Source organism: Macaca thibetana, chromosome 8 (assembly GCF_024542745.1).
Source record: "Macaca thibetana thibetana isolate TM-01 chromosome 8, ASM2454274v1, whole genome shotgun sequence".
Taxonomy (NCBI): Eukaryota; Metazoa; Chordata; class Mammalia; order Primates; family Cercopithecidae; genus Macaca; species Macaca thibetana.
Window position 1 is genome coordinate 42,607,307 of NC_065585.1, and position 24,264 is coordinate 42,631,570.

The 24,264-nt window shown below is 45.6% G+C and overlaps 2 protein-coding genes across 13 annotated transcripts in view; both read right to left on the reverse strand.

Annotated features, from left to right (window-relative positions):
* Positions 1-24,264, reverse strand: part of BAALC (BAALC binder of MAP3K1 and KLF4) — a 1,274,875-nt gene that overhangs the window by 692,170 nt on the left and 558,441 nt on the right. The gene's annotated exons all lie outside the window — the stretch shown is intronic.
* Positions 742-10,518, reverse strand: ODF1 (outer dense fiber of sperm tails 1). The gene is made up of 2 exons (XM_050800712.1): positions 10,035-10,518; positions 742-1,317 (listed from the first exon to the last, which is right to left on the reverse strand). Exons 1-2 carry the CDS (start codon positions 10,352-10,354, stop codon positions 876-878), a joined length of 762 nt encoding a protein of 253 aa, XP_050656669.1. The 5' UTR covers positions 10,355-10,518; the 3' UTR covers positions 742-875.

Sequence of the window (24,264 nt, forward strand, 5' to 3'; positions counted from 1 at the left end):
GAATAATTGCTTGAACCTGGGAGGCAGAAGTTGTATTGAGCTGAGATTGTACCACTGCACTCCAGTCTGGAGGACAGAGCAAGACTCGGTCAAAAAAAAAAAAAAAAAAAAAAAAAAAGAAAAGAAAAAGAAAAAAAAAAACAGAAAAAGAGATAGTTGTAATAAATCTCAAGCAGGTTGCAAACCAAAGCTGGTTTGTTTAGTTTCAGTTTTGCTTTTTTTTTTTTTTTTAACGTTTTGTTTAGCATGCATATGCTAACCAGAGCTGGCCAATTCCCCAAACCACAGGAATGTTGAAAAATGACAAGCTGTATGGCCACCCCGCCTTGGCCAGCAAACGTGCCCCTCATCCCACCTACCACCCCATACTTTTTGTATTCTGATCATTGTCCAGTAAAACCACAACCCCATTGTGCTTGAGGAGTCTCTTTCCAGGACTCCCTACTGCAGTGCTTTGAAAATGTGCTTGCCTTCAACTCTAGTTAATCTGTTTCTGCTTTGACCATTTGGTTTCTGGGCTAGGCCATTTCACTGGATCATCTGGAAAACAATGTCTGGGGATGCCCACCAGAAAAGTGTCTTCTCCTGGAGTTTGGAGGTAGTTGGGTATGGAGGAGGGAGTGGGAGGGTGGGTCTCACCATATATCATCGTTCTATTCCCATCCACTAATTATTCCAGTGTTCACTAACTCTGCAGGGCTCCTGCAGTGGGTTTAACCAAAAGACTTTCACACAACACCAGCAGATTGCAATTATGTATTCAGTTTCCTACCTACTTGAACAACAGGGGCCACGGGAAGGAGAGGAGAAACATTGAGAGAGCTGCCTGGGTGGAGTAGCTGACTTCTATTAAGTAATGGGTTCCTATGTGCACTTTACAAAATCATCTTCCTACAGGAAAATCGGCTTCCACAGGGATAACACGGGTTGCAAGGGTCACATGGGTTGCAGGGGCTGCAGGGGCTACAGGGGTTGCAGGGGCTGCACGGGTTGCAGGGGTTGCAAGGGTTGCAGGGAGAAGTGCAAGGGTAGCAAGGAGACTCGATCTTGACGCAACTGCCGAGCCCGTAGGAGTATGTTACATCCTTCTCATCCACACAGGGCGGCAAGCTGAACTCTTTGCAGATGTTCATGTAGCTGTACTTTTTCGATCCGAGGCAGTCGTACCTGTTCTCCCGCTCAGCCGACACACATACCTTTCCATCCTTCACTCGAACTTTGACTTGATCAGGTTCAAAACCGCATACATTCACTGATCCTAAAATGTTACTGCTACAGCAGGAGGAAGCCAGAATTCTATTTGTTGTTCTTCTCAGTCTGGAATTGAGAAAAGGGATAGGGTGGGAGAGAGCTCAGACCTCAGAATCCAGACACAGCTTGAGAAGCAATATTTTGATTTCTAGCTTTTGAAATAGCCAAAGTTAACACTAGCCACTGTGAAAATAAACTTTACACAAATGCATGAAGTAAAAAGTGTGGTCCACCCATGTGAATCACACTGCCCCACAAGTACACCGCTATTCACAATGAATGCATGCTGCCTGCCCTTCCAAATCTTTCTCTCGTGTTTAAATACCAGCTCCTCCTTTTATTAGTTATGCATCCTTGGGTAGGTTCCTTAACCCCTCTGTGCCTCAGTTTCCTCATCTGCAAAATGGAGATAATAATTATATTAATGCCTGCATCATATAGGGCTATTGGAGGATTAGATGAGATTATGATATTTTACTTAGCACTGTGCTTGGTACATTATAAATCCTGCTTAATTATTATCACTCTCATTATTACTATAATTAAATTGTGTATATAGTTATAATTAAATTATATATATAAATTATATTTTGTATTTATATAGATTTAAAAATGGGATGTAACTATTAAGATACCATTTAAAATCTGCATTTTAGAGATGGCTGTCAACTTTAGAACCCAGCCCTACTGGTTCATAGGACAGGTGCTACCTCTGGCAATTGCACAGAGACAGCCTGAAAGCTCAATCAAACAAGGATGGCAGGAGAGCCCTGGCCTGGCTCTGCCCAGCAGGGCCTGGCTCCTCCAGGCTGGGAAGTCACTCTAGGCTCTGGACAGCTGGCACCAGCAGAAATGCAGTCAGCTGGGTGGGGCCATGTTGATCAGATACAGAACAGCCTGCCAGTGGTGTCCTGAATCAGGATCGCATCAGCTAGCAAGAGCTCATAGTGCACATCTCTTCCCGACTCCCCATTTAGTACTGCACGCTGATAGCTTGAAATCAATCATAGTAGTGATGAGGATATTTACACCATGGAAATTGGAAAATGCTACATATCAGTGCTCTCCTCTGTTCTCACTGCAGAGCTACCATGGCTCCTATAGAGCTACCTTTTGCTATTCAGTAGTTCTATTGTGTAAATCCTTAATAAAAACAATAACAGCAGCTCACACTAATTGATCAGTTATGATCCGTCAAGAGGTAGTAAAGCAAAGTGCCTAAGAACAGACTCTGGAACTGGTGTACCTAGGTTTAAAGCTTGGCTCTGCCATGTGGATAACTTACTTCTCTGTGCCTCAGTTTCCTCATCTGTAAAACTGGGGCAATAAAAATAGTCTACATCATTGGGTTGCTGTGAGGCTTAAATTAGTTAATGCAAGAAAATATTTACAATAATGCTTGGCACATAGGATGTTAAGTTTTTTTGTTTTTTTTTTTTTAGTGTGCTGTGGAAAGTGCTAAGCATGTTAAAGGCATATTTCATTTAATCTTCACAATAATAACTGTGATGCAGATGTAATTATCACCATATCACTTTTGTATGTTAAATTTTGTTTATGCAGTTACTTCTTTTTGTTACATAAGTTATACAAGTTCATTGTAGAAGACTCAAGATACAGATAAGTAAACATATGGACTATTTTAAAAATACCTATAATCTCATATAACTCTTAGCATTTTGGTGTTTGACTTTGTGTGTGTGTGTGTGTGTGTGTGTGTGTGTGTGTGTAGTTCTATATACATGCAGAAAGAGAGAGTTTTGTATGTGTTCTTATGAAATCATGCTATACATACTGATTTTCATCTGTATTTTCCACTTGAGCCCTAACATCATTAGATTAGCAGTTTGAGTGTTCACTACCTTGTACTGAAAGTTACAAATCAAGACTCTTAGTGGCTAATTATAAAATGGTCAAGTAGAACTCAGTCCCAGAAGACACTGAGGCAAACAGAAACAACTTGTGTAATACAGCCAGAGGACTGTATTCAGTCCCATTTCTTTTCTTTTCTTTTTTTTTTTTTTTTTTTCTTTTTTTTTTTGAGATGGAGTCTCGCTCTGTTGCTCATACTGGAGTGCAGTGGCGTGATATTGGCTCGCTGCAAGCTTCCACCTCCCGGGTTCACACCATTCTCCTGCCTCAGCCTCCTGAGTAGCTGGGAGTACAGGTGCCCACCACCATGCCTGGCTTCTTTTTTTTTAGTAGAGAAGGGGGTTTCACCATGTTAGCCAGGATGGTCTCAATCTCCTGACCTTGTGATCTGCCTGCCTCAGCCTCCCAAAGTGCTGGGATTACAGGTGTGAGCCACCACATCCGACCTCAGCCCCATTTCTACCTCTTGCCCCATGGAACCTGGGGGTGGCATGAGGCATGATTATATTTCTTGCCCTGGGTGTGCCAGGGTACCCTATGCCACACTAAGGAGAAAGTAGGAGAATTTTAGACTCTTTGAAATCTATCTTTGTGAGGTAAGCAGGAGAACAAGCACTCTATCTTGCTGGATGGGCAGAAAATAGCCCACAAAGATGCCGAGAACCAACCCAAACTCCAGGCACGGTACCCTCTCTGGATGGATTACAGGCTTAAAGCCAGAGCAGCCAAGGCCAAAGGGAAGCACAGAGCAAGACGGGCACTCTCTGGGCCTTTCAAGACTCTCCCACGGTGTGTGCATGGTCTGAGAATCAAACTTCTGTTCAGCTCAGATCTTCTCATATGAGACGAGAAACATCAAATCCCACCAGGACGATGCAGCCAGGCCTCCTAAAGGAGGGCCAAGGACCCCAGCTAGGAGTCCTTGCTAGTGGCCCCGGCTCTGGCCATAGCTGGTTTTGGCAAAGCCCTCTTGACCTCCACAGAAGCTGGATCTGGGAGCCAGGTCTATAAGTCTATAAGCCAAGTCAGTGCCCAGATTCATCTCCTCTAAGTAACCTGGATCCCAGGGCACAATTTCATGTATTTTGTTGCTTGGGTTCCTTTTTTTCCTCTATTCTTGTCACGTTGATTCCTGTGGCTCTGCGACAGCTGCACAAGAGTCTCACAAATGTCTTCAGGAAGTCACCCAAAAAGTCTTGGCCAGATCATGCTTCCTTTTCTTCTTGCTTCTAAGTCAGTGGTTATCAGGGAAGATGTGTTGGTTTAGGGGAAACTTGCAGAAGCCACATTTTACTCATCAGACTCAACTCTGAACTTGCAATTTGACTCCTGCCTGGTGATGTCCCCATCACCCCACCTGGAATTTTCCATGGCTCTATGGGGTTCTGCGCAAAGGGAGTTTGCCTCCTATACTTGTTGTCATGGGGGCGAAGCTTAGCCTCAGTAAACGTAGGGAAATCAGCTCCTTTGCAGAAGCCTCTTGGGAAGGCTGGGAAAAGCTAGCAGACAGCCAGTGCCTGTGTCTGCTGCTCTGTGCGGCCTCCTTTCCTCCCTGCTAATGCTGAATTTCACCTGGATGTACAACCAGACTCCCAAATATGAAACATGCTGCCCACAGCAATGACCAGCTGCATACCCAGCCATCTTCTCAAATATATAAATCAGATTCAGCCTGGTCATGAGTAAAGTAATGAAGATATCAAAAATATCTACCTCTACCAGGGAACCAGGTGGAGCAGGCCTTCCTCTAGGCTTCGTTGGAGTACTTTGCTTTTTCTCCTGAATTTAGCCCCATCCCAAAGTCCCATTTAAACTTGATCCTTCTCTTTCCAACACATCTTTTTCTTTCTCTTCTCCTTTCTTCCCCCTTTCTCTTATTTTCCAGCCTTTTCTCTCTTCTCCAGGCTTTCGGGTTGATACTGAGGACAATGTCACTCAGCAGGGAGCCAGGCAGCATGGCACAAGTGCATCTGACTCTCCTGCAGGGTTTGTTAAAACACAGGTGGCTGATTAGCTGGGCGTGGTTGTCCGCACCTCTAGTCCCAGTTACTCAGGAGGCTGAGAAAGGAGAATCGCTTGAACCCAGGAGGCAGAAGTTGCAGTGAGCCGAGATCACACCACTGTACTCCAGCCTGGGCGGCAGAGCAAGACTCCATCTCAGAAAAACAAAACAAAACAACAATAGCAACAAAAAAACACAGGTGGCTGGATCCCACCCCTAGAGTTTCAGAGGTTTCAGAACTAGCAGGTCTAGGGTGGATCTGAGAATCTGCATTTCTAACATGCTGCAGGTAATGCTACTAATCAGCTTCAGGGGCCACACATTGAGAACCACTGACTAGAGATTAGGCTCACAGATTCCAGACTCAGGCACACACAGCTTCAACTCTTGGCTCTGCCACCACCTAGTGATCAAGAACATGGCCCCTGAATCTGTTTCATTGTCTGTAAGATGACCAAGATAATATCACCCAATATGTCACCCATGTTACAAGGCTTAAATGAACATGAAGTGCTAGGAACAGTTTCACTCAATAAAGTGTAAGTCTTCTTTATCAAGCTGCACCAGGCCCCACCTTACATGGACTTACCCTAACTCTGAAGCTTTAAGTCTTATATCATTAAACAACAAGGTCAAACCAAATCATAGCAATGCATTTGGCCTAGATGGGAAGCGACTTTTACCCCTGCAGCCAAGGGGTGACTGAGCTGTGAGAAGTATGGATGTGAAGAGTCTATGATGAGAGGCAGGCAAAGGCCCAACTCACTTCCACTTCTGCAGAGGACACAGAGGGAAACAAGGGAGAGCTCCCCTCAGTGGGAGTGGAAGAGCCAGCCTTGCACCAGCCAGAAAGCCCCATAGGGCTCACTTATACTTCGACCTCTGGGTTAGAGAATGAGGGAGACTAGAAAGCTTTCTCTGAGGGCTTAGACCTGGGCAAGACACCTCTAAACCCACAAAGAGCTCACCATGAGGCCTGACTCATCAGTCTCACCAAGCAAGAGTGGATTCAGTGAAAACCTCATCCTCAGAGCATGAAGAGGGAACCAAGAAATGAGGAGGCAGGTTTTTGAAGTTTTGAGAGTGCCCTTGGTGTGGGGATTTCAAGGGAATTTTTCACTGAGATTCGTGCCAGCCACAGACACTTGGGTACGTGGACAGAAACACGGTCTCAGGATTCGTTTCTAGGTACCGGTAAAGAGTACAGCTGTATATCAAGGTTCTTTTGCTCCCGAGGACTGCCTGGTGTCCTGGCCACACAGGGCACCCATGAATTAGATAATAAACTCCTAGGGCAGGATTGAGGAGGGCCTGGGTTTTGTTTCTCCAGCTTTAAGACAGAGGGTAGGGAAGCCCATGAAATGTGGTGGTGAATCGGGTACAACCTAAATCAGGCTGGTGGCATGGCTTCCCACAAAGGAAACCAATGCAGTCCCCTCAGCCCCTCTAAATCCGGAAGAGGGAGGAAGAGACAGGGGCACTGCCTGCCTCTAGGGGAGGAAAAGAGGATATCAAAGAAGCTAAAGAAACAAAGGTGCTTACTTGGGTCTCTACTAAGGAAGACACTGCCAATATGGTGTCTTCTGGAGCAGCTGCCCAATAAAGGATGGAAATGGATTGGATTTCCTTCCTTCCTTCCTTCCTTCCTTCCTTCCTTCCTTCCTTCCTTCCTTCCTTCCTTCCTTCCTTCCTTCCCTCCCTCCCTCCCTCTCTTCTTTCTTTTTCTTTCTTTCTTTCTTTCTTTCTTTCTTTCTTTCTTTCTTTCTTTCTTTCTTTCTTTCTTTTTCTTTCTTTTTCTTTCCTTCCTTCCTTCTTTCTTGCTTGCTTTCTTTCTCTTTCTTTCTTTCTTTCTTTTCTTTCTTTCTTTCTTTCTTTCTTTCTTTCTTTCTTTTTCTTTCTTTCTTTCTTTCTTTCTTTCTTTCTTTCTTTCTTTCTTTCTTTTTCTTTCTTTCTTTCTTTCTTTCTCTCTCTCTCTCTCTCTCTCTTTCTTTGTTTGAAAAAGGGTCTCTTTCTATTGCCTAGGCTGGAGTGCAGTGCCATAATCACGGCTGACTGCAGTCCTGACCTCCCAGGCTCAAGCAATCCTCCCATCTCAGCCTCCTGAGTACTGTGGACCACAAACATGTGCCACCACGCTTGGCTAATTTTTTTAATTTTTATTTTTTGTAGAGATGGGGTCTCCCTGTGTTGCTCAGGCTGGTCTCGAACTACCAGACTTTAGCAATTCTCCCATTACAGCCTCCCAAAGTGCTGGGATTACAGGTGTGAACCAGTGCACCCAGCTTAGATTGGATTTTCTATGCCCAGTCTAAGAAAACACCACACATACATCAATCAAATAACTGACTATTATAGTCAGGAGTGCTCAAGTAATCTGTGGGATGAATTAAGAAGCTGTTGGCTGAGGCTTTTTACCAGTTATTAAAGGAGGACCCAGAGACACAGCAGATTGACTCTGACCCAGAAAAACAGTTTCAAGGGGACCAACACAACTACAGACCAGAGAGTCTTCACTTCACATTGGGCAAAGAACCTTCTGGACAACACAGCCTGCCATCTGAAAGGATATGTCGTAACTAACCAACCCCCTTGCATTCTTTAAAAGGGAGGAAGGTCATGTGAATATGAATTCTAAACTCGAAAAGCCTTGGGCAAGCTTTCACACCAAAGATTGTTTTAAAAAATTGAATCAACACGGTATTTCTATATCTATTTAGTTATGGATCAGGCGCTAGCTTAGAGATAAGAATAAATGGCATTGCACTAGAAGAAAAAATACTACAGTGGGGGCCTTCTGGGACTGAGGCTAGAATCAGGGTTTAACATTTTCACCCATATTCACCCATATTCAGGAAAATTGAATATTTAGGTTTGCAAATGACACTAAGCCCTTTTGGAGAGTGAAATGTCAGGTTGTCAGAAATGGAGCATAGACATTTCACAAGGTGGTATGAATTGGAAGAGATAAAGAGGACAAGCCTGAGGTCATTTCTAAAATGGACTTGGAGTTATCATTTCCGAGATCCAGGAATTAATGTAAAGACATCACCAGCTTCATATACTGCCTGCAGGCACAGAAAAAGTAGGCAAAGACCCAGAGGCTGTCAGGAAGAGCATCACAAACAAGAGAAAGCATTACCTCTTGCCTAAACTACACTGCCGAGATTAAGCTTGAAGCTGTTTCTACTGCATGCCAAGAAACAAGGCTCCTGAAAGAGGCATAAAGAGAGTAGATGGCACAGGACAGAGGGCATTTTAATTGGTAGAGTCTGGGGATAGGAGAGCAGCCAGGAGACAGAGGCTGGAAAGACCTGGACAAGGGTATTCAAGTATCCAAAAGTAGGAGGAGACTGGATACTGATCTGCTCACAAGGAAACCTTAACTTGGACCAAATATTTTAAAAAGAGCCCCTGCCTCAAGTGTTAGCAATTTATGTAACTTGATACCCTAAGAAATGAAAACAAACATTGGTTCAAAGAGTGTAGATGAATTTACAGGTGAAAGCTCCCAGGCTATGAAGGAGGTTCATTCATGACCATTGGTAGCTGGTGACCTAGACAATAATTATCCTTTTTTTTTTTTCTTTTGAAACAGAGTCTCGCTTTGTCACCCAGACTGGAGTGCAGTGGCGCGATCTTGGCTCACTGCAACCTCTGCCTCCTGGGTTCAAGCGATTCTCCTGCCTCAGCCTCACAAGTAGCTGGGATTACAGGCACCTGCTACTATGCTTGGCTAATTTTTTTTTTTTTTTTTTTTTTTTTGTATTTAGTAGAGATGGGGTTTCACCATGTTAGCCAGGCTGGTCTCAAACTCTTGGCCTCAGGTGATCTGCCCGCCTCGGCCTCCCAAAGTGCTGGGATTACAGGCATGAGCCACTGCACCTGGCCTCCTACTGCTTTTTCCAAAGAAACATCACTGTCACTGTTATCAAGAGACTCTATGTATCTATCTATCTATCTATCTATCTATCTATCTATCTATCTATCTATCTTCTATCAGTTTTTCTGCACTTTGCTTGTTTGACTTAATACATCAATATGTAAAATGTTTCATCAATCCTTTCTACGTTTACTTATTATTTCAGTGTATGAATGTATTATTTCTTTAACCAGGGACAGCACTTTGAACCATCTTCTTCATCAACAGTAACAGACTAAATGGCATATGCAAAAAGTTAGAAAAGGAAAGGCTTCTCCAGGTAAAAAGAAAACATAATCTAAAACAAATTTTTTTTTTAAACTGACTCTTTTTAATTACCCAATTCAATTAAAAAGCCTTTCAAGTCTATCCTGAAAGCTACAACTCAGTCCATAGTTTATTTGCAAGACCTTTGCTAGAGTGAGAGGGGAGACCAACATGATAGACCTAATTCCAGACACAAGGTAAGTCTTTGTCTGGAGTGGGGGGATAGGAGAATGATATTCCCACAAGACCAAGGGAATGCCTCTATTGTTCAATTTGCTCTCCTGCTTGTAAAGCCTCTGGCACACATTAAGGATTTGATCAATTATTATTACTTCTCCTATAGTCATTTCTGTAAGTCCAAATATACTCAAATCACTTTACTCATAACCAGGAAAAATGTTTAGTTTGCTGCTTCCAATGGCTTTTTAATGACACCCCGTTTCTTCCCTTCATTAAAGCCGCATTATTTATCATACTGGCATTCTTGCTATAAACCACCAACGACCTTGCCAATCGACATCATTACATTGTCTTTTGAGAACCCAACAATTCCCATCATGGACTCATTTACTCTTCTTTCCTTAAATCTTTCCTAAGTCACCAGGGTCATTATCCAGAACCCTTTTAATCTTTGTTCAAGTATTGATTGTCACATATTTTTCCTTATTCCAACTTATAAGGCTAATATACCGACTAAAAAAATCTAAAAATAAGTTATTTTACTTGGCAAGCTCTCGCTTCTCATCTTCTATGGCTCTGATGGCTTTCCTCTCCAAACTTCTGAGCGATGGTCGCAGACAGTAAAGCTTGTAATCACACAGGCAACATGGGTAGAGATCACACAGGCCGCAAGAGCGTGATCGCTTGGAGTAGCACAAGCAGTACGGATATGGGTGCAAGTCACAGCAGCAGTAGGGGTGCATATACAAGTCACACAGGCACCGCGTGCTAAATTCGTCGATGCATCTCAGTTGCCTTAGTTCTCTGTCCACCTTCTTTATGTCCCTTCTGACACTGTCCAAGAGACAACTCAGTGCAGCCATTATGGTCACACCTTATTGTTCTGTGAGTACCTGTGGGAAATGGCACTCAGGGAAAAAATTTGTTCTAAGCCCTTCTCAGAAGTTGCTTTTAAAAATAAATGAGGCACACATGATTCACTTACTTTAAAGCTTGTGTTCTGTGACCTCACCGCCTTCTGAAGTATGTCATAGTCTTCTGGTTACCATGTGAACTGTACACAGTTATGGTCTCCAGAGGCCCTCCTCAGAGTTACAGGGCTACTCTCAGAACCATACTCATGTTGAGATTTCACTCACCTTCAAGGAGGATGGTTCTCCCAAGTGAGCACAGCTCACCGGGGTGCATGGGGCGGCCACTAACGTCCTTGCCTTGTGTGTATTCTGGGGACCAGCCATGGCTATGACTGTGTGTTTGTTGAACTTGGTGCAGGCGAAGGCAGGAGCTGCCCACTCCTTTCTCCACGCACTTCTAGCTCTAGCCTTGACTGGAAGCTTGGCCTTGCTCCTTTTGTTCTAGAATTCATTCTGGCTCCAGACAGGTAGAATATAAAGAATGTTCTCATCGTTCTCCTCCTACCAAGTCATCCTCAAGTCAGCCATTGCCCTTGACCTTCTGAGTTACAGGTCTCTGAGTCCTGCCCATTCTTTGCCAGCTGTGGTCATGGCTGTCTGGGAACCTCAGTTCTCTACTGGTTGGGGGTCCTGTCCTTAAGCTCCCATCTGTCAGTGCTCGGGGGCCTGTCCTGGGGAACTACCTCCCAGCGACTACACCTTTGGTCTTGCATCCAAGCCTCCAGATGCCTTGTCCCTGAGTGCTTCCCAAATATTGGTCTTTGACGCTCTCGTAGCCAACTCCCTGAAGGTGCTGGAAGCCAACTGCCTGAAACCCCCACTTCGGCCGGTTTCCTTTACTTTCTATTCAGTTAATAGTCTAGACCTCTGACTGAGCCTCAGATTTGGCTCTCGGTGCCTCTACTCTGGTCCTTCCACCTCAAACTACGGTACAGCTCTCGCATCTCCCTCGTATGGACTAGAGCACAGGGTATCGGTGAAAAGCGGTTGGATGTGACACTGGTGAGGGAGACAAGGGCTGGGTTTGAAGGGACCTGTAGCCAGACTAAGGAGTTTGAACTTAATTTTGAGCCCAAAGAAGGATTGTCGATTTTCTTTTCTATTGGCAGAAGTGAGACAGCCACACTGAGCGTACGTTGCTAGGGACAGTAGTAGAGGTGTTTTCTGCTGCAAGGCAAGAAGAGACAACAAAAATCTGGACTGGGGATCATGGCTACGGGGATGGCAAGGAGGAAGCCAATGGGATCGCCTTCCCCTACCTCTGCCCAGGCCCCATCTAATCCACTTTCCACATTGTAGCCAGAGTGACTTTCATATAGAAATCTGTCATTCCTCAACCTTCCCCACCCAGCATCCCGCCCACCTTGAAAGTCTCCTCTGTCCTCTTAAAAAAATTACCAAAATCTTTACAAGGTGCTGAGCAATGGGGCCTCTCCCACTTCCCCACTCTCCTCTCCCGTCTCAGTATTACTGCAATTCATTACCCCTCAGCCATGATGGCCTTCCTGGAAGACCACTCATTTTCCAGAGGTCGTTTCTTAGTCCCTTGAAGGACGTGCCTCATTCCTTCCACCTCATTCAGAGCTCATACACAGGACGTTCTGTCTGCTTAGAAATTGAACTCCCCACCTATGACTTTCATTCATTTAATTCTTAAGGCACCCTTTAGATCTCCCCTTTTCTTCTGGAAGCCTTCCCTGTCTCCCAGACTAAACACTAATAACTTAGGACACATTTCCTTCATGACATTGTTTCCCTAGTTGTACTGTAAGCCATGAGGGCAAGGACCTTGTCTATTTTTGCTTCACAGTAGATACCTAACACAATGCCTGGCACATAGCAGGTGCTTGAAATACACTCACTGAATGACCAACTGGGTGAATTAAACAGGATTTAGTGAACAGAGTGAGGATGGAGTGAGGGAGGAATCAGTACTGACTTCCAGCTTTCAAGCTTGGCAGACTCTTGGTGCCACCAAGATAAAAATAACACAGGGAGAAGAGTAAGTTTGGGGATTTGGTGAGCAGGTGGTGCTAGTGACAACTTTAAGGTAGAAATCTGCGGTATCCTGTAGATAAGAGGGTCTGGAATTTGAGGAAAGGCTGGGCTAGAGATATAAATTAGGAAGCCACAATTCCACAGGTAGTTGGAACCCTGGAAGCAGGCAAGATAATTCAGAATGAAAAAAGAGGGCTGAAGCCGACTCCCAGGGAAAAATAACTAGAAATGAGGAGAGTGAAGGAGTCCATGAAAGGCTCATAGAAGGAGTAATAGAGAGGTGAGAGCCCCCTCAGCTGGAGTCCCTTGGGTGTCACTAGACTAAGCCTGGCATTCCCAATGGCTCGATGTTCCCCAGCCTTGACTTAGGAGGACCTTTTCTGTGCAGATAATGTGTCTTAGCAAACAAGTGTCCCTAGAGGTATTAGAATGAGAGGCTGGCCCGTTGAGTCACGTGGAATGAGTCAAAAAGCAAAGTTGAATGATTCTCCTCTATGGACAAATTCTGACCTCTTCAAAAGTGATCCCACTGTGATTCGATTCTGAGGGGTGGACCCTATTAATAGGAACATGGCCTACTCTTTCCTGAGATTTAATTGCAGGAGTTGTACAGATTTCTCTAGCTCCAGGTGACAGAGAATTCTTATATCACCTTGAATTATATCCCTTAGCAAATGTCAGCAAAGATTGAAGCAGGCAAGCTCTCAGTTTAATATTATTAAATACACAAGTTCAGGTGTCTAAATACACACATCTGTGTATACATGGCACATTATTAAGATAGGTATAGCTATATTTCAACTAGGATTCTCCCATTATCCCACCTTCCTAGTGAATTTTTTTTTTTTTTTTTTTTTTTTTTTTTTTTTTGAGATGGGGTCTTACTCTGTCACCCAGGCTGGACTGCAGTGGTGTGTGCTCTCTGCAGCCTTGACCTCCTGAGCTTAGGTGAGTCTCCCACCTCAGCCTCCCCAGTAGCTGGGGCTATAGCCATGCACCAACATGCCTGCCTAACTTTTGTATTTTTTGTAGAAATGGGGTCTCACCATGTTGCCCAGGCTGGTCTCAAGCTCCTGGGCTCAAGCCATCTGCTCACCTTGGCCTCCCAAAGTGCTGGGATTACAGGCGTGAGTCACTACTCCTGGCCCTTCCTAGTGATTTTACTCTTCATCATGAAGTATATTCTTATCATTTTAAGTGACTAAATAAAGGTAGTGTCTTCTTTAATAATGAGATGGAAATGTGATCTATTCATATCAGAAGGACTCTAATATGGATTCTAATATGGAACTAGGGCCTTCCGTATGCAGCACTATGTCCATGGAAGCTCCCATTCACCTTGGCTGATGTCCAGATAGAACTTCCTCTGGATGAAAGGCAGGCCTTGGCACTTTCCCAAGTTGGGCAACACTTGCTTGGTCCCCAGTGTTGGTGAAATAATGAGCCAAAGAAGGTCCCCTCTGCCTCTTCCAGCAGGTAGCACAGCCACAGCTCAAGTCTAGTCACTAGACCAATGTTACAAAGACACTTTTCTAACAGTTAGGTCAATACACAGTGCTAAATATGAAATATGCACACAGTGTAGCCTCAACTCTGTAAAAAAGAATCCATAGGCTAGGTGTGGTGGCTCACACCTGTAATTCCAGCACTTTGGGAGGCCGAGGTGGATAGAATCGCTTGAGGTCAGGAGTTTGAGACCAGCCTGGGCAACACAGTGAGACCCTATCTTCTACAAAAATATTTAAAAATTAGCCAGGTATGGTGGCATAAGCCTATGGTCCCAGCTACTGAGGAGACTGAGGAGGGAGGATCACTTGAGCCTGGAGGCTCTAGGCTACATTGAGTTATGATTGCACCTCTGCACTCCAGCCTGGGCAACAGGGTGAGATCCTGTCTCAAAAAAAAAAGGAGAGACACACCCTGAAAAATTAGCTGCGGTTAACTCTGGCTAATAGAATCATAGATGCCTTTTAAAAATTATTTTTTCTAGACTTCTCTGTGATTTCCAAATTTCTTCAATGAGGATATCACCAGTTTTATAATGAAACACTTTCTGATACTGAACTCTCTAGAAATCAGCTGTGTACTGAGTTGCTGAGCCTACCTTTGGCCCCTGCCATCCCCCTAAGCAGGCCATTGGGGAAGTCTCCCTGGAATGGACATCTGGAATTTAGTCTGTCCATCATCCATGCACTTCTTTTGATAAAATAACTTTCTCCACTCCCCACTCCCACCCTCTACCCTTAAGTGCTACCAGTAAAGTTGCCTTGCCAAAGGGCAGGCATGAAACCAAAGCTGGCCGATCCGACTCTCTTCTGGGAATTTGATCTTTAGCAGAGAGACCTAAAGCCTGAAGACGGTTGGAGCTGATTCATTCTGACAGTGCACCCTAGGAGACTACACCTTAGTTACTGCCCTGTTCCATCATTTTCAAGTTGGTCCCTGGCTTTTCTTTCGGCCTAAGATCTCCTGCACATCTTTCCAATAAGCTCCCAGTCAGTTATCCAGTTAGTTTCTGTTTCTCGTATTTAAAGAACCCAACTGAGATGACAGTTTGTCCCCTGGATCTACCCACAGACGGCCATTCCAGGCTGACCTTGCAAGTCAGCTGTGGCTCCAGTGGATATTGTCCCAAGCAATTCCAGCTCCTCCCTGTTAACCCAGATCCAGCTGCATCAGGGCAGCGACCATCCTGAAGGCCCTGTGGGTATGGATCAATGACAGAGACCCACACTAGGGAAAATGGCTGGAAATCCCCAGGAAGACCCCTACATGAACACTGCCCCTGGAGTCAGAGAGGCTTCGCTGGTGCCAGAATCTCAGAACTTTAGCTTCGGAAAACCCAAGTCATCCAGACAACTTCCTACTCAAGTAGAAATTCTCTGCTATAGCACCCCAGGCAGATAAGTATGGAAGAAATGAGGGCTTGTGTATGGGTTGAGATGCCCTCTTATTGGTATGGATAGCCAATATGCCTATGACCAACCACACCAATTAGTGTAATTTTTTCTCCCTCTTTTCTCCCCGGCCCACAAGGTCTTTAACAAATATCTTCCTGCTAAGTACGGTGAGGGATGAGGAGGAGGAGGGTGTTCATATATTCTCTTACAGCTGCACCCAACAGAAGTGAACCTGAGGGTCCACGTTGCTACAGAGGAAAGGCTGCGTTTGCCTGGTGGGGTCTAAAAGCTCTAGAGCAGTTCAGAGTGTGCTTTCCTTTTGCCTGCAGCAGATCATTCAGATATTGAGAAAGAATCATGTGAATTTTACATACCAAATAAATACATGAATAAGTCCCTCATCAGGCATGGTGGCTCATGCCTGTAATCCCAGCACTTTGGGAGGCCAAGGCAGGCAGATTGCCTGAGGTCAGGAGTTTGAGACCAGACTAGCCAACATGGTGAAACCCCATCTCCACTAAAAATACAAAAATTAGTCTGGTATGGTGGCGCATGCCTGTAATCCCAGCTACTTTGGAGGCTGAGGCAGGAGAATTGCTTGAACCTGGGAGGCCAAGGTTGCAATGAGCCGAGAACACGCCACTGCACTCCTGCCTAGGTGGCAAGAGCAAAACTCTGCCTCAAAAGCAAAACAAAACAAAAAGATTTGAAGAGTAGATGGGGGTGTTAGGTTGACCAACCACTATGATTTGCCCAGGACTGAACCCATATCTGGGATGCAAACTCGCATTCCTTCCTTACAACCTCTAAGGGTAGTAAGGAGTATGTTTTGTTTTGTTTTTTTTAGAAACAGGATCTCGCTATGTTGCACAGGGTGGCCTCGAACTCCTAGCCTCAAGTGATATTCCCACCTTGGCATCCCAAAGTGCTGGGATTATAGGTGTGAGCCACTGTGCCTGGCCGGAAGTCTTATTAGAAGTTCTGAATTCTTTGTGACAACTATAGCTCCTTCTCTCTCTTGCCCTCTCACCTGCACTTGTGTGTTTCCCTCTCCTTGCTTTCAGTCTCACGAATTCTCCAAGAAAAATCATTAGCGGCTGTCTATATTGTTCTTGATGACAACAGAGACCCCAAATTTTTTTTTCAACTTCACACTGGAGTCATTCAAACATAAGAGCACATTTTCATGTCTACTTAGGAACAGAAGGGTTTGCTTCTTTCGCAGCTGGTGGCCTGATTAGCTTGAGGGAGTTGAAAAAACATTACATTCTTACCACTACCACCACTACAACTGTCTATCTCTTAATAGATGCTTAGTTGACTAATAATGATATTTCACATTTAATGAGTGCTTGAGTCTGTGCCAGGCTAATCCTCACAATGACCTCATGAAGTAGGACTATTATTATCCCTTTTTGTTTTTTTCTTTTTTGAGATGGAGTCTCACTCTGTCGCCCAGGCTGGAGTGCAGTGGTGCAATCACGGCTCACTACAACCCCCGCCTCCCAGGTTCAAGCAATTCTCCTGCCTCAGCCTCCCAAATAGCTGGGATTACAGGCGCCCACCACCAAGCCCGGCTAATTTTTGTATTTTTAGTAGAGACAGGGTTTCACAATGTTGGCCAGGCTGGTCTCAAACTCCTGACCTTGTGATCTGCCTGCCTCGGCCTCCCAAAGTGCTAGGACTACAAGCTTGAGCCACCACACCCGGCCAGTTATTATCCCCATTTTGTAGCCAAGAACATTAAGGCAGAGCATTCACACAGGAAGTGGCAGAGCCAGGGCTCTTCGTGGGCAGTCAGCGCTTTGTCTTGGAAGAGTAATGATCCGTGAGAAGAAAATTTCTCTTGACTTTGACCTTAAAGATGAAAGAGAAATTGAACTCAAACATTAGGATTTTGGTTTCCCTGCTTCGATCATTATCTGCAAACGTAGAGCTGGACTTGCTGCACATTTTTGTTCAGATGGAGTAAAGTGCTTTTCTGCCCCATGACACCCCTGCGTTCTGCCTGCAGCCACCTGGTGATGGGTGGGGCTGCTTCCTACCTGCCCGGCTAGTGATTCACAGCTCCTCTCTCCTCTTGGCAGTAGACGTTTTCCTCTCTTCCAAAGGAACATTTCTCGCCAAGAATGCTTTCCCTTGCGTGGCGTGGATGCTTCTTTTGTAGAGGAGCATCAACTGTCTTTGTCGATGCATACCAACATTTCAGAACAAAACATCCTCACAGAGGAGAGCCATTCTGCCAGGGGTTCTCCGCATGCGGAATGGATTTTCCACCCGAATTTTCTACCTCCAGCTGGGGTTGCTTTTAAGCAGAGAACATGGAGTCCAAAGCCCTCTTTTTACCTACTGTTCTGTCTGACTCAGCTTTCTAGGTAAAGCTTCCAGGGGCTGCGGTACATTCTGCTCACTGACTCCTTCTCAACTCCCCGCAGGAGCCCAGCAGGGGAACAAGGTGGGGCTCCTGGTGCTAAAAGCTGGAGAGAGGACAAGATCCAGTGTCTCTATGAGTGGTGGGACTGGATGGCCCGAGGAGGAGGAGGGGACAGAAAAGAAGACAGGGGAGTGTGAAACCTGTCTTCTTCATCTCATTTAATGTCTCAAATTTCTTGGTGTCAGGACCACTTGACATCCTCAACAACTATCGAGGATCCCAAAGAGCTTTTTGTTACGTAGGTTTTATCTATCAATATGGATCATATTAGGAATTAAAACTGAGAAATATACAAAATATGTATTCATTTAAAAATCAATAACAGTGAACCCATTACATGTTAGCACAAATAACATTTTTTATGGGAATCGTGTTTTTAAAAAAACTGAGAATGGGGCATTGTTTTACATTTTTACAACATTTTCTAATGCCTGGTTTCACAGAGAGCAGCTGAAATATCTTCTGCCTTCAATCTGTTGCAATATTTTTTTTGGTTTAAATACAGAAGAAAATCCAGCCTTACACAGATGTGCAATTGATGAAGGAAGGACCTCTCAGACCCCTGAAAGGGTTTTGGGGATCACATGTTGAGACTTGCAGCTTTAATTCAGAGTTCTAACTGCACAGTACCTCAAAGCCACCATCACTTTGCTTTTCCTAAAGCAATTCAGTCTCACATTGCAGAACTTTGTTACAGACCTTTTGGGAAATCTGTCCACCCAGCAATTCCCGTCTTTAAAAACTAAACCCCTACCCATGGGGAAGGTTGGGAGGAACTCTGACAGGAATCCTTCTGAAACATGACCTGCCCCTGCCCTGGGTGCAAGTTTCTGCACCAAGAGAGAACCCAACAACAGCTGGGCCAACCAAGTCCTCTCTTCTAGGAACCTGGCACTGGGGGACATGGGCCAAGGGGGCTTGAACACAGAAAGCAAGGCTGCCATTGTGGACCACCGTCTGTAACTGTGGAGCCCTGGGCTCTTCACAGCTTCTGGGACCTGCTCTCCAATGAGGGTGCTCCTGTTTTCACCATTCACTAATTTATTATTCCATTCATTCATTCTTACAGTAAATACCTCAAAGGTCATTAGCAACTGTGGATCTGAAAAGAGTAGGAAGTCAAAATTAAAAGTTCAAAATCCAGTTGTGAATAATGTGTGTGCATGCACATGTTAGTGTGTAAAAGAAAGAAGGAGGGGCCGGGTGCAGTGGCTCATGCCTCTAATCCCAGCCCTTTGGGAGGCGAAGGCAGGGAGATCACTGTAGCTCAGGAGCTCAAAACTAGCCTGGGCAACATGGCATAACCCCATCTCTAAATAAAAATAAATAAAAATTAAAAAAGGAGGAGAGAAGTTTCCCAGTTATAAGTGAAATTTCAAAACTGGGCCAGGCATAGTGGCTCATGCTTGTAATCCCAGCACTTTGGGAGGCTGAGGCAGAGGGATCACTTGAGCCCAAGAGTTGGAGACCAGCCTGGGCAACATGGGGAGACCCCTGCCTCTACAAAAAATTAAAAAATTAGCTGGGCATGGTAGCACACACCTGTAGGCCCAGATACTTGAGAGGCTGAAGTGGGAAGATCACCTGAGGCCATGAGATGGAGGTTACAGTGAACTGTGGTCATGCTTCTTCACTTTAGCCTGGGTGACAGAACAAGATGACGACAATGACAATGATGACGATGACGATGAAGAAGAAGAAGGAGAAGGAGGAGGAGGAGGAGGAGGAGGAGGAGGAAAGAACGAGAGGAGGAACTGTATGTACCTGGAGTATAGTGGTGCACACCTGTAGTCTCAGCTACTTGGAAGGGTGAGGTAAAAGGATCACCTGAGCCCCAAGAGGTCCAGACCAGCCACCAGTCTGGGCAACACAGCAAGACTTTGTCACAAAAAAAGAAAAGAAATGGAAAAAATCGTATGTAGCAGGATCCTGTCTTCAGCCAAGTTATGATTTGTTTAAGGATTTTGTTAGGTCTGGCTCCTAAATGTTCAGTAACATCCAGCGTATTTCACAGACCACTTGTATAAGTGGAGTTTTCTCCAAGAAAAATCAAAGCATGAGCTAAGGTTCAAGGTGGCGTCAAGCTGGTATGGAAGAGAAGATTGCACATGGGAGATGGGGAGGGGCCATGAGCAGAGCTAACTGTGACCAGCAGCTCAGGCTGAGAGGTGGCTGTGAGATGCCAGTCTCTACAGATCTCAGCGACTGCCTTGAGATCCCGCAATGGGGCCTAGTTTATCAGTTGCCAGGGCCAGAGGCGCCCCAGCTAACTGCTGAATCACACACAATGAGGAGGGAAGCAGTCTTCTCACGTTGACATGAAACATGGGATGGCTCTGATGCTTTGGAGGCTCCAGAGATCAGAGCAAGGCTCTGGCACATTAGCAGTGGCCCTGGTTGCCCAGAGCCGACCTGGGAGAGGTCCCAGTTGTGCTAACAGAGGCATCTGGGAGCACTGTTGCTCTGGAGAAGCTGCTAGAGGCAGCAACCCTGCTGGAAGCCCCGGGAGATGGCACCCTTGGCAATGATGTCAGAGACCTTGGAACTGCCCTGGGAATGTGGCCAAAAATCCATGGATGATTTCTAGGCTAGAGGACCAGGAACCTCCACAAAGTAAGCCAGAGGAGGAGATGGGCAAACTGATGGACTCCTAGCAGGGCTGGCGAGGGCTGTTGTAAGCTTCTAGAGACATCCCACAGAGCTCCCAGAAATAACTGGGGAGGCCAGCAGAAGGCTGCAGGGCTTAACCATGGTGGACACCACCCAAAGAAAGGTGCTCAATACTGTTCAAGTTACTCCTTCAGGGGTATAGTCAGACCACTACTAATGCCTGAGTTTGTCTTTCTCTGTTAAAATTTCCTTTACCCTTAGTCTTGCAAACAAATGTTGATCTCTTATGTAAATAAAACTGGAGTGTTGTTTTCCTTGTGTTTCTCAAAGTTCTGTCCCCCTGCACCATCAGACGCAGGGAAGGAGGAAGGAGCGTGTCCAGAGCCTGCACAAGCCTCCCCTGGCTTTCCCGTGGATTTCTATGGTCACGACCAGGGCAGGAGGGGCTGTGGTGGCGGATGGGGCCTTTCCATCCAACTCTCCTACCCTCTCCTCTGCAGATCATTCTCTGTCTCCCCACCAACTCCTGCCGGCTACCAGGCTGGCATCTAGGTAGGTTCTCAGCTTTTTAATTTACATGCCTTCAATTACTGTCACCTCAGCACCTCCCTCCCAGATCTCATCAGCTTCTATCATCTCCTGGAACAGTTCACCTCCTAAATTTTTTGTTTTGTTTTGTTTTGTTTTTGTTTTTGTTTTTTTGAGATGGAGTCTCACTCTGTTGCCTGGCTGGAGTGCTGCGGCGCAATCTCGGCTCACTACAACCTCTGCCTCCTGGGTTCAAGCAATTCCCCTGCTTCAGCCTCCCAACTAGCTGGGACTACAGGCGCATGCCACCACACCCAGCTAATTTTTTTGTGTTTTTAGTAGAGACGGGGTTTCCACATGTTGGCCAAGTTAGTCTCAAACCCCTGACCCGTCTCATCCTCCTGAAGTGCTGGGATTATACGTGTGAGCCACTGCACCTGGCCCAAATCTTAAATTTGGAAATTTGGAAATTCTACTCTCTGATCACAATCTGCTACTCTCTAACCCCCTCATTCCCTTGATAACACGCTGAAATTTTTTTTTTTTAAACCTTGGGGAGGACTTCTAACACTTCCTGTTCTCCTAACACTTCCTGTTCACCTTCTCCCAGCCTATGAGCTCTTCCTCACTCCTCATCCCCTCCCACCAGGCCACGGCTTCATGGCTCATTCAGATTCAGGGTGGGTGTGATGGGGCTGGGGACAGTGGGAGAAGTTCCCAAGGGGAAAGTGAGTACTGATGGTAGAGGTGGGATGCACCTTGCCCTTTCCACCTCAGTGCCTTGGCAAAGCTGTTTCTCTGCCATCCCCCACACTTTGAGCCCTCTCCACTCAGCTAACCCTACTCACCATTCAGATCTCAACTTGAATACCACTTCCCTGGGGTTGGCCTCTTCTGTTCACCTGTAATGTGCCCCAAGTGCCCGGGCCTTTGTCTCATAGCAGGCCTCAGACTTACATGTCTGACTCACTCCTGGCCAGTTCCTAGACCTGCTCTGCACATCCACATCCGTAGTACCCAGCATAGTGTCTGTGGCTCAGTGAGGGTGGATGAATGGATTGATAGGGAACAGGTCAGAGGCTGTGCTGATGGGGAGAAGCAAAGAGGGGTGGTGCAGAGCTAGGGCAAGCAGCAGGATCCATCAGGATCAGAAAGGAAGGCTCATGCTCCTGAGGGCTCTGCTGGGAACCCGTCCCTCCTCCTGTCCCATCAGTTCCCTCCTGGCGAGCCAGGAGTTGTCAAAGCTCTGCACAGAATGAGACCAGCTTCCCTCCTGGCTCTCCTGACTCTGAGCCAGGATGTACCCTTTTGGAGGTTTCCAAGGATTCTCCTACTGCTAGTACCTTCAAGAAGACAGCGCAAGGGGCCTGACAACCCCTGTCCTAGGTAGGACCTAGGTCAGTGCTTGCATTCAGTCCTACTTCTCTATTCATGCTGATGTGTGAGCTGTTAGATGGGCTGGATAAAGAATGAGTGATTTCAATAGATGTATGATAATGTCGCTGACACACTGAACCAGTGCACTCAGGTTACATAAACCACCCTCCTCCCACACACACACACAGAGCACTCCTAGATTATCACCCTTGAGACCTTTTTTATTGTAAGGAACAGAAAACTCCATGAAAAATGGACTAGACAATAAAAGGAACATATTAACTTACATAATTAACAAACAAAATCCACTTGTCTGTATATCAGGGAGGCAGGCATTATTTAATTGAGACTCTAGCTCATTTCTCTACCCTCCTCTGTTGGATTCATTCTCAGGCTTGCTTCCCTCCTGCTCATAGACAGCTGATACCAACAACCAAGGCTACTTGCTTCCTGAGTTACAGCTGATGAGAGACTGTCCACTCCACAACCATCAGACAGTCCTGAGCTTCATTCTGATTGCAACCCTGCGCATGCTCACTCCTTACTGCTGGGAAAGGTCATTGCTATCATTATGGTGCTCAGTGGGTCTTTACTAATTTATTTACCCATACTTAAATGGAAAATTTCAGAGTCTGTGTTTCCTCATGGTTCTATCTTTGGGAACAAGTCTAATGGCCACTGCCTTTCTCCCTGCCAGAGTCAGGACCCGGCATCAGGGGTTTCCAGGGCTCCCTGGGAGCAGACAACTGTTGCCTAACAGCTACGTGGCTAACAGTACCACTGCCAGCAAGAACACTCCTTTACTTCACAGAAAGCTCCCCCTTCCTGCTCCACCATGCTAGAGGGCTTGAAATGCCTCGAAATTCTCTCCCTATGAAGTTGAAATACCACTTCCCTGAAAATAAAATGCATCTTCCCCAAGTGCCTGTCACATAGTGTTGTGGACTAAATTATGTCCCCTCAAAATTAATGTGTTGAAGTCCTAACCCCTAATGTAACTGTATTTGGAGATGAGACTTTTAAAGAGGTATTAAGGTTAAATAAGGTCATAAGGGTAGGGCCCTAATCCAACATGCCTGCTGTCATTATAAAAGGAAGAGGCCGGGTGCAGTAGCTCATGCCTATAATCCCAGCACTTTGGGAGGCCGAGGCAGGTGGATCACTTGAAGTAAGGAGTTCAAGACCAGCCTGACCAACATGGTGCAACCTCGTCTCTACTACAAATACAAAAATTAGCCAGGAATGATGGTGCATGCCTGTAATCCCAGCTACGAAGGAGGCTGAGGCAGGAGAATAACTTGAACCAGGAAGGTGGAGGTTGCAGTGAGCCGAGATCATGCCACTGCACTCCAACCTGGGCAACAGAGCGAGACTCTGTCTCAAGGAAAAAAAAAAAAAAAAAAAAGAAGAGGAGGAGACGCCAGGGATGTGTGTGAACAGAGAAAGGCCACACCAGGACACATCAAGAAGACAACCACGGCTGGGCATGGTGGCTCACGCCTGCAATCCTAGCACTTTGGGAGGCCAAGGTGGGCAGATCACCTAAGGTCAGGAGTTCGAGACCAGCCTGGCCAACATGGTGAAACCCCATCTCTACTAAAAAATACAAAAATTAGGCCGGGCACAGTGGCTCATGTCTGTAATCCCAGCATTTTGGGAGTACAAAAATTAACTGGACATGGTGGGTGTGCCTGTAATCCCAGCTACTTGGGAGGCTAAGGCAAGAGAATCGCTCTGCACTCTGGCCTGGGCAACAGAGCAAGACTTCATATCAAAAAAAAAAAAAAAAAAAATTAGCCAGGCATGGTGGCAGGTGCCTGTAATCTGTGATCCCAGCTACTTCAGAGGCTAAGGCACAAGAATTGCTTGAACCCAGGAAGCGGAGGTTGCAATGAGTCAAGATTACACCACTGCACTCCAGCCTGGATGACAAAGTGAGACACTGTCTCAAAAAAAAAAAAAAAAAAAAAAAAAAAAAAAAAAACAAAATACAATTGCCTGCAAGCCAAAGA